General features: G+C 43.3%; 1 protein-coding gene across 1 annotated transcript; it reads left to right on the top strand.

The window, feature by feature from the left end:
- Positions 1 to 207: 207 nt before the first annotated feature.
- Positions 208 to 6,473, top strand: LOC131177734 (NADH-ubiquinone oxidoreductase chain 2-like). Its single transcript, XM_058142832.1, has one exon. The coding sequence runs from the start codon at positions 1,112 to 1,114 to the stop codon at positions 1,754 to 1,756; it is 645 nt and encodes a 214-aa protein (XP_057998815.1). The 5' UTR covers positions 208 to 1,111; the 3' UTR covers positions 1,757 to 6,473.
- Positions 6,474 to 17,500: the final 11,027 nt, after the last annotated feature.

Genomic DNA, 17,500 nt, shown 5'->3' with positions numbered 1-17,500 from the left:
TCTATCATTGATTCTATCTATGAATCAAGTCGAAAGACTTTTTTTTTGGTTCCCCGAAGCCCCGAATGGATTGGATCGTTTCTGCCAACGAAATGAACGCGGAGCCCGTTCCTAATTCTTTTCTGATCTGGAAGTTCTCGCTAAAAGAATAAGTTGCTGCTCTCCCTCCATCTGTCTTTTCTCGCGGTGCAAATTTTCCCATCTAACGCGGGCCGGGCGGCGGCGGGCGCGGGAGGAAGAAACCTAAGAGAAGAGTGTTTTCTCTTAGGTCCTTCTTTTTTCAGTGCAACACAGGAAAGCGCCCTCTTTTTGTCATCCTTGCAGCTTTCCAGATTTTGTATTGAACGCATGGCGTAGCTAGGACCTTCAAATCATGTTTGAGCCTATATTCAAAAGCACCCCCCCCTATTTGAATAAGGCTGGAAAGAATGCCCGCCAAGTTCAGATAAGGGAATGCTTCCCCCAACCATTAAAGGAAAGGCTCGACGAAGGAGGGGAGGCGGGGGAAGGAAAACGCTTTCGGAGATCGAGATTTGATTTGTTTTTCATCGAAAACGAAGAAGGCCGAGGATGGTCTACGGTGCGTGTTATCTGAAGGGAACACGCTTTTTCGACCGCGATGGTTTGCCGGACCCTCTCCTCGCTGGCCTATTGGGATAGCAGCCTTCGGGCTTTGCCTGCCCTTTATAATAAGGAATTCCGGCTCGGCCCGGGAAAGCGCTGGCAACAACAGAAAGGAAGGGGTCCATGTAGCTGCTGCGCCCGCCCCCTTCTTAGTCAATGGGGCAGCAGGTTCGGCATCTACTAGAAAAGAGAGAATCCACTTCAGATAACCACGCCTCCGCTAGGCAGCGTGTGGAATGGCCGAGAGCGGACCTTTTTGGATATATAATCCAAGTCGAGAGTGGAGTTACGGGAACAGCCGTCTGATGGAAAACTACTTTCACGTTCGGTTCAGAGAGCACTTTTTTCGTTGAAAATTCCTCGTTCCCTTTCGTGTGAATTCCCCAGCGGCGAATTCAAAACTTGTGGGGCCCTATCTATTCCATCTCTCGAGCCCCGAAGAAAACCCCCCTCCCCTTCGGACTCCATATCTCTTTTGACTCTATATATGTGGGCACCTGATATCTATGAGGGTTCACCCACCCCCGTTACAGCATTCCTTTCTATTGCGCCTAAAATCTCTATTTTTGCTAATATTTCACGTGTTTCTATTTATGGTTCCTATGGAGCTACATTGCAACAAATCTTCTTTTTCTGCAGCATTGCTTCTATGATCTTAGGAGCACTGGCCGCCATGGCCCAAACGAAAGTAAAAAGACCTCTAGCTCATAGTTCAATTGGACATGTAGGTTATATTCGTACTGGGTTCTCATGTGGAACCATAGAAGGAATTCAATCACTACTAATTGGTATCTTTATTTATGCATTAATGACGATAGATGCATTCGCCATAGTTTTAGCATTACGGCAAACCCGTGTCAAATATATAGCGGATTTGGGCGCTCTAGCCAAAACGAATCCTATTTCGGCTATTACCTTCTCCATTACTATGTTCTCATACGCAGGAATACCCCCGTTAGCCGGCTTTTGTAGCAAATTCTATTTGTTCTTCGCCGCTTTGGGTTGTGGGGCTTACTTCCTAGCCCCAGTGGGAGTAGTGACTAGCGTTATAGGTCGTTGGGCGGCCGGAAGGTTGCCACGAGTAAGTCAGTTTGGGGGACCGAAGGCAGTTCTCCGTGCACCGGACACGTAGCTTACCGAATCAGTTGCGACACGGATGGGAATGCATGCTACGAAAGATAGGGTCGAGTCTGATACATCAAACGTCTACTCAATATCCTTGTACGAGTCCACAATCACTACACGAGATGAACCTTGGTTTGGTGAATTGAAGTTGGCCTTAGGTGTAATAGGACTCCCAGTTACTGCGCGCGATCGTATACTGAGATGCTCCCCGCCGGTTGTTGGAACGACGCGAGCCAGGCTGGGCCTCGATTCAGAAAGATGAAGGGCCAAAAATTAGAAAAGTATAAAAAGGGGGTTACAAATTCCCCATCTCATTGGGGGCGGAAAACGAATCGACATCTCGATTTGAAAATACCTTTTCTATTTTAGTTGGGAAAGAACGGCGAAGTCCATCCGGACCGTCCAATGAAGAATAAGAGGAGAACAAAGCGCCAATGGCGCGCGAAGCGCATGCGGAACGGGCACGGAGAAAAATAAGTGTGGAGGAGAAGCAGCCGAGCTCATTCCCTTCGCTTCCTGGGCCCAAAGCAGTGCAGTCTTTCCTGGTCAAATCAAGGATTTGGGGCTTCTTGCTACGCTACTTAACTATATAAATCCATTTTTTTTTAGTAATATATATGAATAGAAAGATAGATCCATCCATCTATCCTATCCGATTTATATTTGAATATCTAAAAAAAAAATCGATTTCATTCACCGTTTGATTCAAAGAACTGCGCTTAGCCCCCCCGCTCATGAAACGGCTCTGCTGCAATGGATGGCAGAGGGTCCGTAGTACCCAAAGCACTGGAGTGATCCAGTAGCCGGGAAGGGGCCTAGAAGTGCCTACTACTATACCACACTACACTTGGCTCTACACATTTACAGAGCTAACCCCTGTCCAGTGCCTGGCAGAGCTAAGGGGCTTCAATCCTTATTCCTTATCCCCCCCAGGCTAAGGAGGCCTTACTTATTCAGGGGGGAGAGTGGAGCCTCGAGAAGCACTGTTGAGAGGAAGATCCTTGGCTCCTCTTCATTCTCTACAGGTTCTTCAACATAGGTGACAAGGAGCGAGGCAGAGATGGAAGAGATCGAACACGGGAATAAGAAAGACTACGTTCCTTTTTGATCATTTTGATAGAGGGGGATGGAGAAAGTTGACAAAACAGACTCGCATTTCCCGGTCGAAAAGATGGGTTCCTTTTTCGTCTCGCATTTTTTCATAGAACAAATACGGGAAAAAAAATCATATTGAAAACGTTCCTAACCCAACCCCTTCCTTCGTAGAGCTGTGTATTGTAAGTGATCCGAACCTGCCCGGAGCGAGCCCCCCATAGAGGCAAGTGAAGTTGGTGAGCCGTATGATGGGCAACTATCTCTTGCGGTTCGGAGAGGACTCAGCTGTTAGTTAGTACCCCCTTGGTTTCGGGGTGGACTCTTTCACTCTATTTTATTATATACGCTTAGCGAAAAGAATGTTTTTTGATACACCTAGGACATGGATTCTATATGAACCAATGGATCGTAACAAGTCGTTACTACTAGCAATGACTTCCTCTTTCATTACTTCATCCTTTCTATATCCCTCTCCCTTGTTCTCAGTTACTCATCAAATGGCACTCAGTTCATATCTTTAAGTTCGATCATTGACAAGGTTCAAAGAAAGGGTGGGCCATTGATAAAGAATCGATTTCAAACCACAATGCTAGCAGATGGCGGGCCTCCGCTTTTCTTTTCATTAATGAAACCTGCCAGTCATTATGGACTCAAATCAAAAGGACAAAAAATTAGGATTATTCAGGCGTTTGCCTCTTTGTTCAAAAGAAAAAAAAAAGACGTGGGTGGCATTATGACTGGAGTGTCAGTTAGAAAGGTTCTTACAATGTTCGAAAAAAAAGCAGCATTCTTCTTTTTTTTTTACTTAAGGAGAGGGAGGAGGGCTTTCTAAGAAGGGCTTGGGACCTATAAACGGAACAACACAACAAACATGATGAAATGAAGAAGAATGAACGGGAGGCGTCGGAGGAAGGACTGACGAACTACTTACTTGTGTTTGGTTAACTACTTTACTGACTTGGGGTTCTTTCTCGTAAGTGGTACACCTACACCCTGCACGCACACTCACTCTATCTATATACGTATACGTTGATAGCCTTTCGAAAAAAGCCCCTCTCTGTCTACTAAATTAAATACAGTTTTTTCAGGCCGAACAATAGCAAGGCCCGGATCCAGCTGAAAAACGGAATGGAATACTCTAAGATGCTTCATAGCTTCAACAAGCCCCTTTCTTATTATTAGTAAAATAGGGTTCCAAACCTGCGCTCCAGCGAAGAAAACTACAGGGCGATTGGTTGGTGGTTGGCTCTTTATTCAGGTGCTCTTCTGTCTTCAGGTGGCTACTGCTTAGTTAGTTCTGTAGTTCTGTCTTGCTTGAGTTGCCTACCCCATCTATGCCTATGCAACAGAGAAGAGAACAGCAACTACTGTGCTGTGCCCTACAACTGCTATTGAACTGCCTCTACTCCGCCTACTTCTTGTGCCGACTTCGCCAGCCTCGCGGGGTACCGATTTCCTCCTGCTTCGTGCGCCGGGCCGGGCCTGTACCTCCCAGATTGTCTACTCCTCTTTCCCATATTTCCCATACTATTATATTAGCCGGCCTGTATACCAACAAGAGCAACAGTTTTTATTCAAAGAGCCACATGTACTGCGTGTGCGCGCCGTTGACTCCTCTACTTAATGGGCTATTTCATTTCGAAACCTACTTAGTTCAAATTTCTATTTCGTCTATACGCCCATGGGATATATAAAATGAAAAGAAAGATTTGTGTTTAGCGTGACAGGATCACCGGGAATGGAATAAAAAAATTAAAAAAAGAGAAGTGTGTACCGTTGACCAGAAAAAAAAATCTAAAAAAAAAAATGGAAAGCCTTTTTCTTGCTTCGCTTACATGCTTGTTCTATGAGTTGACTACTCCATTGGGGAATACTCCTTAATGTCATATACTGGATGCTCGAGGCTCCCCCAATCGAAAGCTGCGGCAGTTGGGGAGTCTCAAGAAGACCAATGAGCACCCATTGATCGAGTTGGGGAGTTTACCTCTGCCTTCTTCTTTTTTAATATGAATATGAACTACGACAAGGAAAATCAATCCTTAGAAAGACAAACATTGGATTGTTTTTTTGGTAACATATTCTTTTTTTCTTTGTCTATTGACTGAGTTGCCCTTTTCTTTTATTTTAAGTTTACCTTTTCCAATATGTGAGATGCGAGAATGAAGCTCCAAATAACTCGCCTTCAAACGCGGGTGGAACTGCACTCTTTTTTAGGAGATAGAAGGAAGAGCATGAAGAGGTTTTTTTTTCCTGAGGTCGGAAGCTGAATCGAGAACTTCTATTCATTTTGCTACTGAGCCAATAGCTCAATAAAGGACAATAAAGGATCTACACCAAAGAAAAAATGCAGGTTGGTTCCTGTTGAATTGAAAGGGCGGTGGAAAGGGTGCTGCGCTAACAAAGAGGTAGCTTACCTACAATCAAAAAAAGAAATCCCAATTAAACTGTTAGGGAAGGGATTCTAAACATTTGAATTCCCCTATTCAATACTATGCTTATAAATTATAAATTGACTATTTAGATGTTATATGCTAGGATATTAATCCAAGCCTAAGCCTAAAAAGATTGTGAAAGTCCGTAAGAGATAAGTATATTATTGAAGTGAAGCTCAGTTTTAAACAGTCATTTGATACTTTTTTTATGGCAGTTGGAGTGAATTGACCAACATTTACATATGAAATTATTCTGTTGGGGAAGATTTCACAATATTTTTTGCTAGCCTGCCTATCCCGATAAGAACAATGGCCAATGGCATTACATCCAGTGACATCCTATCCTCTCCATAGGAAGAGTATGGGCTACTTATCCTGTATATATCTAGCTGGGTTGACCCTTTTCTTCAAGCTTAAGTAGGTTAAAGCCTTCGCCTCATCAAGAGAATTACCCCTCTAGTTCTAGGGGAACTTTCAATCTACAACAGGTAAATCCACTCGAAAAAGAGAGAGCCCACTTTTAACTCCTTTATAAAAAACTCCTTTGCTTGGAGAGAGCGCGTAAGCTGCTTCGGGATTCACTCAAAAAAGACTAGGCTGAATCTTCTGCCTATTCTTCGCGGGTGCCCTATTTTAGACTGGACTTAATCTTAGAGTTCTAACTCTTAATTAAAAAGCGCCCTTTACTTTAATTCAAATAAAGACCAGGGAAATAAAAGCTTAAAGCAAAGTTAGCTATTCTTACTTCTGGCCTTACTTCACCCATGAACGGTAATGCCCAGAATCCCTTTATTCATCTTAAACTGAAGGAACGCATTATTCAATTTCAATTAAAATTGGGACTAGTTCAGTACCATCCTCGCCCCCGTGGAGGAAATAGCTTAATTAGAGTTATTTAAAGACTGGCGCCATCTCCGCCCCTTATTATAATTATGAGTCAGGCCTTTTTTCATCTTCAAGCACTCTTTCCGCGTATGCAAAGGTTAAAATCAAAGTCGGAGGCTGGGACCATTCCGCTTCTGCAAGTGTGCCACGATACTTGCACGTGCTTGGGCACGAATATCCTCTGCTTTCGAACAATAGCAAGTCGACCTTATTGATCTCTGGAACTAGCTACCAGCTCGTCCACAGAAATGTTCCCTAGCTAATCCATCGCCCTTCTCATTCCTAGCCGCAGCTGCTCTTGCGCCGAAGATGTGGACTTCACTGCTTGTTGTGTGCTCTGACTCAGTCCTAGTGAAAACTATAAGACTAAAGGAGAGGTATGGTAGCCGAGTCTTTGAATCTCTTTCCAAACCAACTCTGTTCTGATAGTAAGGCTAACCTAACTTCATATCTGTTGAATGCACTGCTTATTCTATTGTTATAGGAGCTCCTATCCTAATTAAAACTAGACTTTTTTTTCTCTGTAATTTACTAAACTGGAGGCTCGACACTTTGTGATTTGATTAATTAATGAATGCAGGTGAAGTCTTTTCCATATGTCATGCTTAAAGAGTAGTTGGATTACCCACCCTCTTTGTAAGAAGATTTTCTACATGCCTTTAAGGAAGTGAAAAATGGTACAGAAAAAGGATATTACTTTTTATTTCCAGGAGGGAGGTATGAATCCTATAGCCTATAGATAGGCGATAGGCTCTACCGCTCATACTATCCAAGGTAGGTGTAAGAATTCGAAGTCTTCTGGTCGAGCTGGTTTGATTCCTCTTCCTATTGGTTAGTTTGAAACGCCTATCTATGAGTCTGGTTCCCTTTCTATCCTTGTTAGCTGAGATCGAGTAGCTCATGCCACGCAACTCATTCCATTCCTGGCTTTTACATTCCATCTCCGGCTTGGTATCTTTTTTAGAATCTTTAGAATCACTTTCAGCGTAGGGTTAAAGTGAAAGGAAAGCGTTACAACTTCATTTAGTAGTGATTGAGTGAATTGAATGTTCTCAGCGGACGAAGCGCTAGGCAAAGCTGTAACAGAACACGGGTCGAGTAGCAGATCCAAAAGAAAAGGACTAAATCCTTGGCTAGACCTAGCCCTCTTTTTCAAAAATCATTAATTCCACTCTTCTTTCTCGGTGCGGTGGCATCAACAATTCTCTCAGTTCTTGGTTCTCCTGAGTTCTCTTTGCTCTTACTTAGGCTTATAACTCGAGATGGCGGTTAACTAAAGCTATTAGAAAAGAGTGTATAGGTTCTAGACTCTTTACTTTCACTGTTGAAGAGTAACGATGGAGGCGAAGATCAATACTCAAGTGGCTCGTCAGTTTTCTGGGTTCTATCCGCAGTTTAATTGCTTGGACCTTCACATTGATCTCTGTTATCCAACTCCCTTCCTCCAAGACAAAAGGAGTAGCGGGAAAAGGAACTAATGAAAGTCTATCTCTCCTCTAGGGACTCTAATCTTTCTATCCGCTAGGAAGACATTTATTTCGAGATACCAAGAATAGAACTAGTTGAGGTGCGTAGCGCATGGATTATCTTAGAATACCCCCTATAGTCTATTAAACAGCAAGCTATTACCATGAATGCTCCTGGGAAGATAGTGGTTGACCTTTCTCCCAATAGATTGAGCAGCCTGAACTCTGATATAGAATATAATGGCAAGCAAGACTCTTTTGTTGAGGCTCTTTCTAATCTACTCGTTGTAGAGTATGTCATTACTGGTCTTTCTTTGGCTTTAGCTATTCAGGAGTCTTTCCCCCAAGTTTCTAATTTGCTATTTTACTAGATCGAGATGCTTAGTAACTCGAAAGATAGGACTTTCTCTCTTCTACTTCGTATAAAGCCTGTGCTGACTGTGTCGCTACTGCAAGGGATAAATGCCCAGAATATAGTGACAATATGGGAGTTGTTCCTTTGTATAACTTCGGGTATAAAGGTAAGATCTCTCACGTGTCACTATTAATAAGGAGCACCTGAAGGTAACCCGATCCTAATCCGAAGCTTGTCCGTATGAGTGGTATGGGTAACCCCAAGTATTACGATTAGTTCTTTTACCAATGTCTGGTGTTTGTAAAACCTTTTCGTAAGCCAATGGAGCGGGGAATAAATTCATTTATCTTTTATCTTTCAACGAAAATGCGCACCATAAGCTCTCGTATCAGCTGTTCACGAATCGAATGCCCTCTTAGGCAGCTCGATAAGGAGCTCTTTGGTTTGCTCGAATGCCTTATCTTTTCTCTCGTCCCTTGCTGATTTGATTCAACTCCTGAATGCCATTCTATTGTTTGCAAACGAGTTAAAGGCGGTTTAGGCTTAGGCTTTGGATTCGACAGTTGGGATAGGAATGAAGCCAATGATGTCCCCAAACGATAAGGCTGATCTTTATTCGTATATAAAAGAGAGCTGGTTACTCTCCACTCCAACTCATTGGGCTCTTATTTTAAGCAGTGTAACTCATTGTCGATGAGGAAAAACCTGGTGCCCACTCTATCTCTGCCAATAGAAAAGAATGCATCTCCGACAAAGTAGTTATTAACAAGTTCACCACTATCCTAAACTGTGCGGGTGTGGTAGGCTGATCTTCCTTATTCCGATGTTTTTGTTGCTATCGATCAAACCCTGTTACCGTTCTCGAGAGGAGAAAGATAAAGATAGATAGGGCGCTAGATGAGATCTGTAAATAACTTAGTGCTTTAAGGACGACGAGTCACGCCCTGTAAGGTCAGACCGTCAATCATCGGTTCAATTCTGCTCGTACCCTTTCTTTTTCTTTGCTTGACTCTTGTGAAACGATGAATGAGCAGCGCCGTTTGTTAGGATCTTCTTTCTCGCCGTAACCAGTAATGTAATAGAAAAAAAGAAGAAAGAAATAGAAAAAGGATCGAGACAGGACTGTCTTATCATAGGCTTGAAGCCCTCATGCCCTATTTGTTAGGTATAGGAAGTCAGAAATCCTATCCATCTTATCTTGCCAAAAACCTTTTCACGAGTAAGAAAGCAGTCTAGGGCCAAGGAGAGAGAGAGAATCGGACAAGGAACTGAACTGCTCTAAGGCATGGCATATTCGTTCTAGAATGAAGACCATTTTCGGCATTCGGCATATGACTCACTAATCTCGGGCAAATGATGGGCTCTTAGTGGGCAAATCCCCTGTTTGCGACGAATATGCTGCGGGTCTTTTACGCTACGCACCATCGAATCCAAGTGTGAAAGTGACTTTTGGGGAATCCCCGGTATTAGGAAGAATGCTTCGAAGAAGCTATTTGACATATCTATTATTCTATATAGACTTAGATTCCAATAAGAGCAGGAGAAAGCGTAGCAAAGGACGTTAATCAAAATTATAAGGAAAATGCCCACGAACAGATTCAAGGAGCCGAACGACGAGATGGCATAGATTCTCTTCTTATAGGGATTCCTAATAGCCTCTTCCTGATACTAGGGGCATTGGCTTCTTTCTTACCTAGAATCTTACCAACTGCTTTTCTTCCGCGAAAGCCAGGAGAACGTCTAATGAAAGTGGAAAAATCGTCTGCTAAAGCGGATGTCCGCGAATCTTATTGAAGCTGGACGTGTACCCTTCCTACGAAAAAGAAAAAGGAGTTCGAATGCCTATTGACATTCTCCATTTTCCACGTGAAAGCTTTCAAGCAAGATTCGCAAGACAGTTAGAAAGAGAGGTATTCCTTCAAAGAACCGTTATCCCACAGGGTTTCTCCCGCTAAACTACTTTGAGTCCGCACTTCTATCGTACATTCTAAGACCGTGCCAGCCTAAAATAAGAAGAGACTCCTCTACCAAGAGGTAAAGGTCAAGCGCTCCGTCCCTGCTGCTCTCATTGCTGCGTCGAAAGGGGTAGGGAAGGTTGAAAGTGAAGCCGAAGGAAAGAATCCGAGGGGAAGAGCCAGTGATGGCCTACTGTACTTTATCTCTACACCGAACCGAACCTTAGGGTTACTTCACTACCTTTCCATCTTCATTGACCGAGTAGCTGGACAAAGAACAAAGGAGGGGATCAATCTCACCAATGGGGAGAAGACTTGCTGTCATCCCAGAAAGTAATCAAGGAGCGGAACAGAGCATTCAAGATCGAAAGAAGTTGATGATCGCTTACCAGGACGTGACAGGCTATCGAATTCAAAGATAGATTGATGGGAAGATCGAAACTTCCATAGCCTGAACTGATCAAGTCTGATCCTCTGGAATACCGTCCATCGCCCCTCAAGGCGGAATAAGCACTTTCGGAACCTAGAAAAAGCATCCTATTTTGGCTTCTTTCAAAGGCCTGAAGGAACGGAGCCTTTCTTTGAATAAAAAATTCCTCACTCATTAGGAATAAGAACTAAACTGCATATTTGCATAAGATAAGAGGAAGAAGGTGAGGCCACCTGCTTTGGTAGGAGAGAAAAGTAGAAATGAAATTACTCGCAGCTAGATATGAATTGAGACGAAAGCTTGACAAGCCCATTCATTTAAGAAGGAAAGCGAGAAGTTAGTCGAGCACAACCTTCCAATTAAGCAAGGGGAAAGCCCTTCAAGCAGCCACCAAGAAGAATGGTGTACATTGTACTTACCTACAAAAGCCTGAATGCAAGGCCAGAGTGAGGGTTAACTGATTTAAGGGGTTCCAGGCTCCAGGCTTAAGAGCCGAATTAGCCATTGGGATTGGTGTACAGACAAGACTGATTTAGATTCGCGCAGAACCCCTTCTTTCAATGTCTTGCAATAAATGCAATAAAAGAATACGCTCTTTCGACAGAGAAGTGAACGACTCCGATCTGCTGTTTTTGCCCCTATGTCTTCCTAGGCCGTCTAGCGGGCCATTAGCTTTACAGTTTAGCAGACCTACCCGCCTTGGAAGCTTTCGATTCTTTCCATGTAGGCTAGTGGTGGATGCCGGTCTATCGGTTAGTGGGAGAAGTCGTAGAAGTGGCCATTTCCCTTAGTCCGTCAAGCCTGTACTATATCCTAAAACAGTTCATTACGTAAGCATAACGTCTAGTGGTCGATTCGTTCTAAGTCTTCGATTTGGCCCGAAGTGATGAATCAATCCATCCTTCTTTACGGTACCGTAGGCTTTCCCACCTCTATCTTATTAAACTAGCTATCGTTCTACCATTGTTCTATAGTATGGTAATCCTTTTACTAACTCCAGCTCAAGATCTCCTTCGTTCGTGGTGGCTGGCTTTTCTTTTTGCTTTATTGTGGATTTTGGTAATGTAATATAGGTAATTTTAAATAGATAAAGGAACCGGAATGAATTACTTTGAGTAGGCGATGACTGACAGGCTGATACGATTTTCCTCACTTACACCTCAATCAAGGTGCGAGGCGAAAAAAAATTACTTGCTTCGGGAAAAGAGGGAAAAAGGATCCAGTCAAGGAAAAAGCATTGCACCCTACTAATACGATCGATACCGAAATGGTGAAAGAACTCAAGCCCCATCCCCTCGATCTATTTACCGACTGAAGGCAATGGCCCTTAATAAGTGAAGCGATAGGCGAATGGTTCTACAACAGCAAGCACATGAACTCGCTCTCATAGACAGACATTGAAATCGAAAAAGTTTTAGAAAACCTGGGATTTTTGGAATCACTCCCAATCCGCTTTTTCTCATCTTTAACCTCCACTCTAGACTAAGGAGAAAGAGAGGCATAAGATTGCTTCTTCTGAGGGACAGTATAATAGGGAAGCCCCGCTTTTAGGGGAATGCTCTTGGTCCGCTTTCGATGTGGTCAATTCAGTCCTAGCTGTCCGGTCTGCTTGTCTGAAAAGAATTCCATTCCTAACAAGTAGTCAAATCGTGGAAGGTACTTCTAAAGGTGTGAGCGAGCAAGCTTATGTGCCGCCATGGGCATATGCTTTATTCGTAGTCGTCTAAGGTTCGCGGGTGGTATCACCATTGACGATTGATTAGAGCATTTTATCCTCCATCCGAAATGCGGATTCAATAAGTATATGAAGTGGCAACAATCACTCTAAAAAGAGATATGGATACAAGAGCTCCTAATGGAAGACTTACCGAATCTGGATGCCGCATTTATTCAACTAAGAATTCTCTTCTTGAGACACCTTCCTCCAGGATAAGTAAACCTTGCCTTAGGTCAATCCCTTTTTGAACAACCTCTTCTGATTCACTTCCCTCACCACCAGCAGCTTCTATTTAGTCTCATCAGCTTTGGCGAATCCTATCGTAGTTGTTCAGCTGGCCGTCGAATCATATGCCGAGCATTTCCACTACGGATATCTGTCTGTGTCAGCATCTCTTCCAACTACCATGTCGATTCTAGCTTAAGCGGATGAAACTGACCTTCAATAAAGCCCCTTTTTCAGTCTTTGCCTGTGCTTCAAAAGGGGAGCTTGGAACTATGCCTCCGGGCCTTGGTCTATTATCTATTATATTCATAACCGATGCTGGAATTTCTATCCTTACGAACCAGCCTTGGCATATCTTCCTTCTCAGAACAGAACCCGGTTCACCTTTCTAATTACGTATGATATTATAGTGTCTTGTTTCCTGCTCTTCTAGTAAAGAAATTTTACTACATTAATCAACTTAGGAAAGAAGAAAAGACTTAGATAGCCACTATCTTGAAAAAATAACTTTAGCTTCCTATTATTGATATTGCATAGTCTCGATTTAGGAGAAATGTTGCTAAATAGTTTGTTGTGTCGAAAAATCGCGGGTAAAAGATCTTTACTATATAAAGAACTTGAATCAAAGCATCGAGAAAGAAAATGTAATTCGAAACCTGGCCCAGCCTTAGTTCTGATGAAATGATTCTTACTTAAAGTCCTGGTGCAAAGCCTAGCTCAGATAGAGCCAGCCCATGGAGCGCACCCTAGCCCATCATAGAGTCCAAGAGCCATAGATAGACCCCAAGAGTCCTCCCAATATCTTCTCACCTTGTGCTTGGGCCATGAGCTGTTGGGAATCTTGGACAATAGGCGTAGGCTCCTTCGCTAGCTTCCTTTCCTTTGGTTCTTTCTACTTCTTTTTGTCTAAAGACAGACTAGTCGCTATGCTATTTCTGTTCCCTTCTCCCCATTCCCTTCTTTGCTTTCGGGCGAAGTCAGTCTCTTTCTTTTGCTCCATTCCCTTCCTCGCCCTAAAGCCGGAGAGATTGGCCGGCAAGGTCTTCTTCCTTACTTGCACCTGGCTCAAGGCGAGAACGAGTGAAAACCCGGAAATCGTAGAAAAAGAAAGATAAGACGCAGGGACCCAGAAATCTCTGACTTTCAGATCCCAAGTGAGATGAAAGGCCTTACTCTTGCCGGAATGGAATAAGCACTAGACCGAGTTCGGTCAGATCAATAGTTGGCTTGGGGCAGGGGAAGAGGGGCATAGCCAATTAACATTAGATTGATCTTTCTCCTTTCTTTCTCGGGTAGCAATGAAGGTAGGCAGAGTGGATTAGCAGATCGAAGTGCAAGAGCTGAGCTGCCAAACGAACATTGGGCAGATTTCCATTGTGAGCCAGGAAAAAAATATACCTCATTATTTAAATGAGAAGTCCTTCTAAGCCTGGTGTCGTGTAACCTCTCTACGAATAGAAAGGGTAGTGGGAAGGTGCGGGGATTTGCTTTTGCAAAGATCTCTTTCAGGCCTATAACTACCTGTCCTCGACCAAGCCATTCAATCAATGCTTTCGGGTTTAAGAATCCTATAAAACTCTTCCAAGAGCCCCTTGCCTTTTCGCATCGAGTCTGATAGGGAAGAAATTAGAGCAAAGCCACTTCACTTATGAGTGAGCGGATAAGACTCTTAACTAACCTAAAATGGTAGCTATCCTTTGTGCATTTAGCCATTCCTATATCCCAACCTTTCTTTGACGCTCTTGTGGTATTAGCTTAGGGACCTCTCCACCCATTGGTCTTCTGGAGACTAGAATCTTAATCTCTAAAATGGTAAATCAAACGAATGACTTTCGTAATATCCCCCTCCCACTGCTTAAAGAAAGATTTCCATAGAGACGACTGCTACTTGATACAGACAGGGGACAACTCTTTTTCAAAGGATGACCCATAATAGGTTATGAAATAAAAGAAAAAGATAGAAGGGTTCACAGGCAGGTATACAAGAAAGATCGACCTTTCTTTCGCCTGTGATATGGGCTTTCGATTTGTTATTATGGAGTCGGACTCTTTGGCTTGTCTCCATTGCCTTTATTCGAGTAACTTTCATAATCATCCTTCTTCAACTATCATCCAGGCTTGTAGAGATCTTTTGGCGCGGGATTGTCATTGCATCTGTCAACACACACATCGGGAGGGAGAAGCTGGCTGCCTCTTCTCTTGGCCATCGTGGAACTCGTCTATGACCCAGAGATCATAGTGATTTTGAGCACTCGTGAAGTCGTTCTTCCTCGACTCGAGCTGGCTTAATAGAATAGATATTACGAACCTTTTGCATGAAAGAGAACATGAGGTTTCGTACTCGGGCTGCCGTAGACGAAGAAGCTGCTTTTTTTGGATTGGCCTTTGAAAGCATAATTGGCATGCGATCCAATCGAGGATTCTCCTTTATTTTCTCGAAGCCTTACTCTTCAGGAGTCTCCTCTTTATAATATAACCTGCTTGAGTCTCTCCGCTAGAGTGGCTTGGAACGGTTTCATGTGTTGGACATCCTAAAAGATGTTCCTTAGAAGGTTATAAGACTTTTCAAACATTCCAATTTTTTCCTTTTTAACTTTCAGAAAACCAAGGAGGTCAACGTGCAATGGGTGTAATCACTCTCGATCTCGACATTCAAGAAAGGCTTTCTAATCAATTGTCATAGATGCCCCGACTTCCTCTAATTTTTTTGAAGGCCTTGGCTACACAGATATGGAGTAGTTCCGTAAAAAAAGCATAAGTGCTTTCAAGATTAGAAAGACGGGGGGAAAAAACGCGTTATGGCAGATATTCAACCATTTACTGTGACAGAATCCTTTTAAGCATAGTCTCAATTTGACGATTTTGCTCACGAACCTGCAGATCGAAAGACTGCTGAAAAACATCAATCAAGGCTAAATAACAGGTTCGATTCACGATCGAGCCAGAACTTACACCTTAATCTTAATTGCGAAAAGAAATCGCCAAAGAACTAGCTTAAGATGAGGAATCATCTGCACAAAAGAATTTGACGGTTTGATGTTCAGGATCAACCTTTGAAGAAAAACCTACCTAAACAAAGTAGATTTTATGTCCTGGATGGGATGAACCGGTTAGTTGCCCGAGTGAAACGGAACGCTCTTCATTCGCAGGCAGTTACGGGGGGCTTTGCTTTTAGCTGTTAGCCTTTCTTTTATAGCTAGCCGACAAAGGTCGAACTATCTGACTTCTTTATTGAAAGGAGATAACTAACTGGCACCTTACGAAGTAGTATACTTATTTTGAGTAGTAGTAGGAGGCTTCACATACTCTTACTACTCTAGAGATAGGATAGCACCCCTTATCCCGAAGTTACGAAGATTAACAGTTATTTGACGCCGGGAGGTGACCCGGTCAAGCGCTGAAGCTGAGTATAGAGCTATGGCTCACGCCGCATGTGAACTAATGTGGCTCAATAATCTCCTAACTGAGATTAGAGTCAAGGGGTGTTAACCTATGGAAATGCATTTTCAAAATCAGGCGGCTATCCATATATCCTCTAATCAAGTCTTTCATGAGCGCACGAAGCATATTTCAGTGGCCCTATATGGACTTCATTCGGTAAAAGTATCCGCTTTCTCCTTCAAAAGATTGGTTGAATCTCATTATACCACTAATAGCCGTCCCCCCGTTGTTTGACCTAAACAGCCAATCAAGCCCTTACGCTCTAACCATTAATGCTTCTTTCGAGGAAGACCTGCCGCCTTACTTAGTGAAGTAAGGCACACTTCCCAAGAAAGAGCAAGGAGCTAAACCAACGATAACAACATGCATCTCTAACTATACATAACCGCATTCACAGAGGGGGGAGGGTCGCCCTAATTAGTCAGTTTCGGCAGCGAGGAAGGAAAGAAGAAGAGGCAGGGATAAATACGTCAGTGAAGTTCTGACTCTTAAAGATCTAGCCGACCGCTTCGACTGTGATCCTTTCAACCTTCATTTCCTAGGTTCCGTCATCGTGTCATCTTTGGCTCGAATCTAGTCTGGATCGATTGGTTAGTGGATGGACAGACTAAACGCTTGGCCTGATAAATAATGTCACCTAAATATTCAACTTAGGATTGGTCCTCTCGTGGTATCACTCTTGGACTGTCCAGTTCCGATCATTTCTTTCTTACATATCCGGAGTCTGTTCTCCTAACCCTATTCGAAGCTCATTTCTGACCTTCCCTCTCGACAGGGCTAGAGGAATTCATTCTCTCGTACTTGAACTGCTGTAGACAAGAAGTTCAAGCCCTAGGGAAAAGCGTAGCGTAGCGTAACGAAGCGCTTCTTGTTCCTTCGGTTAAGACAGCCTATGTTCTAATATGATATTGAATCTGTTGAGTTCTTATCCCACTTGACTTGAAGGACTGTTGACAGGGTTAGGGTCATGTCACTCGGATAGGAAGGAATGGACGGGCAGCTTAGACTCTTCCCCGCCTCGAGGGCGGCTCTTCTGACTTCGGTTGGAGGGAAAGATTCTTTTGGAATTGAAGATAGGGTTGACTTGCTTTCTTTGTCTTTTACTTGCTGAGTTGAGTAGAGTAGTTGATTAGTTCAAGACTGGACAGGACTTTCCTTCCGACAACCAAGTCAAGTGTGAAGCAGACTTCATCATCTCATCTCTGCGCACTGTCTCGTCTGCTTCGCTCCTCTCCCTAGAGGGCCGGAAAACCCTTTTTCTATGGTATGGGGAAGGAAGCTGAAACCACCATTCGAATAAAGGGCGGGGGGTGCCCCTATTTGTATGCGCATTCACACGACGGGCATGTTCCAAGATCTCCCGCAACGAGAACCTAACACATGGTTTATTGATAGTAAGCTGATTCAAAAAATGGATCATAGGTTGGTTGAATATTTAGTTCCGCTTAGGCTACGTGTTCTGTTCACGCGCTACTAAGCCGCACACAGGATCTTAGACAGGTTTCGTCCCCTTTCGGGAACACCTTCTTACTAGTAGGGGCTAAGCCTGATGCAAATATACCGAAAAAAGAAGATATCTATGGTCGATTCTACGAAGAGTAGATTCGCCCCTTATGTTATGGCTCGTCTCGCGCTTAGTCACTCGCGGGATTCGGATAGGGGAGCAGCAAGTCTTTTCTGAAAAAACTCGCAGTTCTCCCCTTTATCTAAAAAAGAGATATATTTTTTATATACTAACTCTTTGGTTGGA

The sequence above is a fragment of the Hevea brasiliensis genome, unplaced genomic scaffold (genome assembly GCF_030052815.1).
Source record: "Hevea brasiliensis isolate MT/VB/25A 57/8 unplaced genomic scaffold, ASM3005281v1 Scaf77, whole genome shotgun sequence".
In the NCBI taxonomy this organism is placed as follows: domain Eukaryota; kingdom Viridiplantae; phylum Streptophyta; class Magnoliopsida; order Malpighiales; family Euphorbiaceae; genus Hevea; species Hevea brasiliensis.
This window is presented reverse-complemented; position numbering and strand designations above follow the sequence as displayed.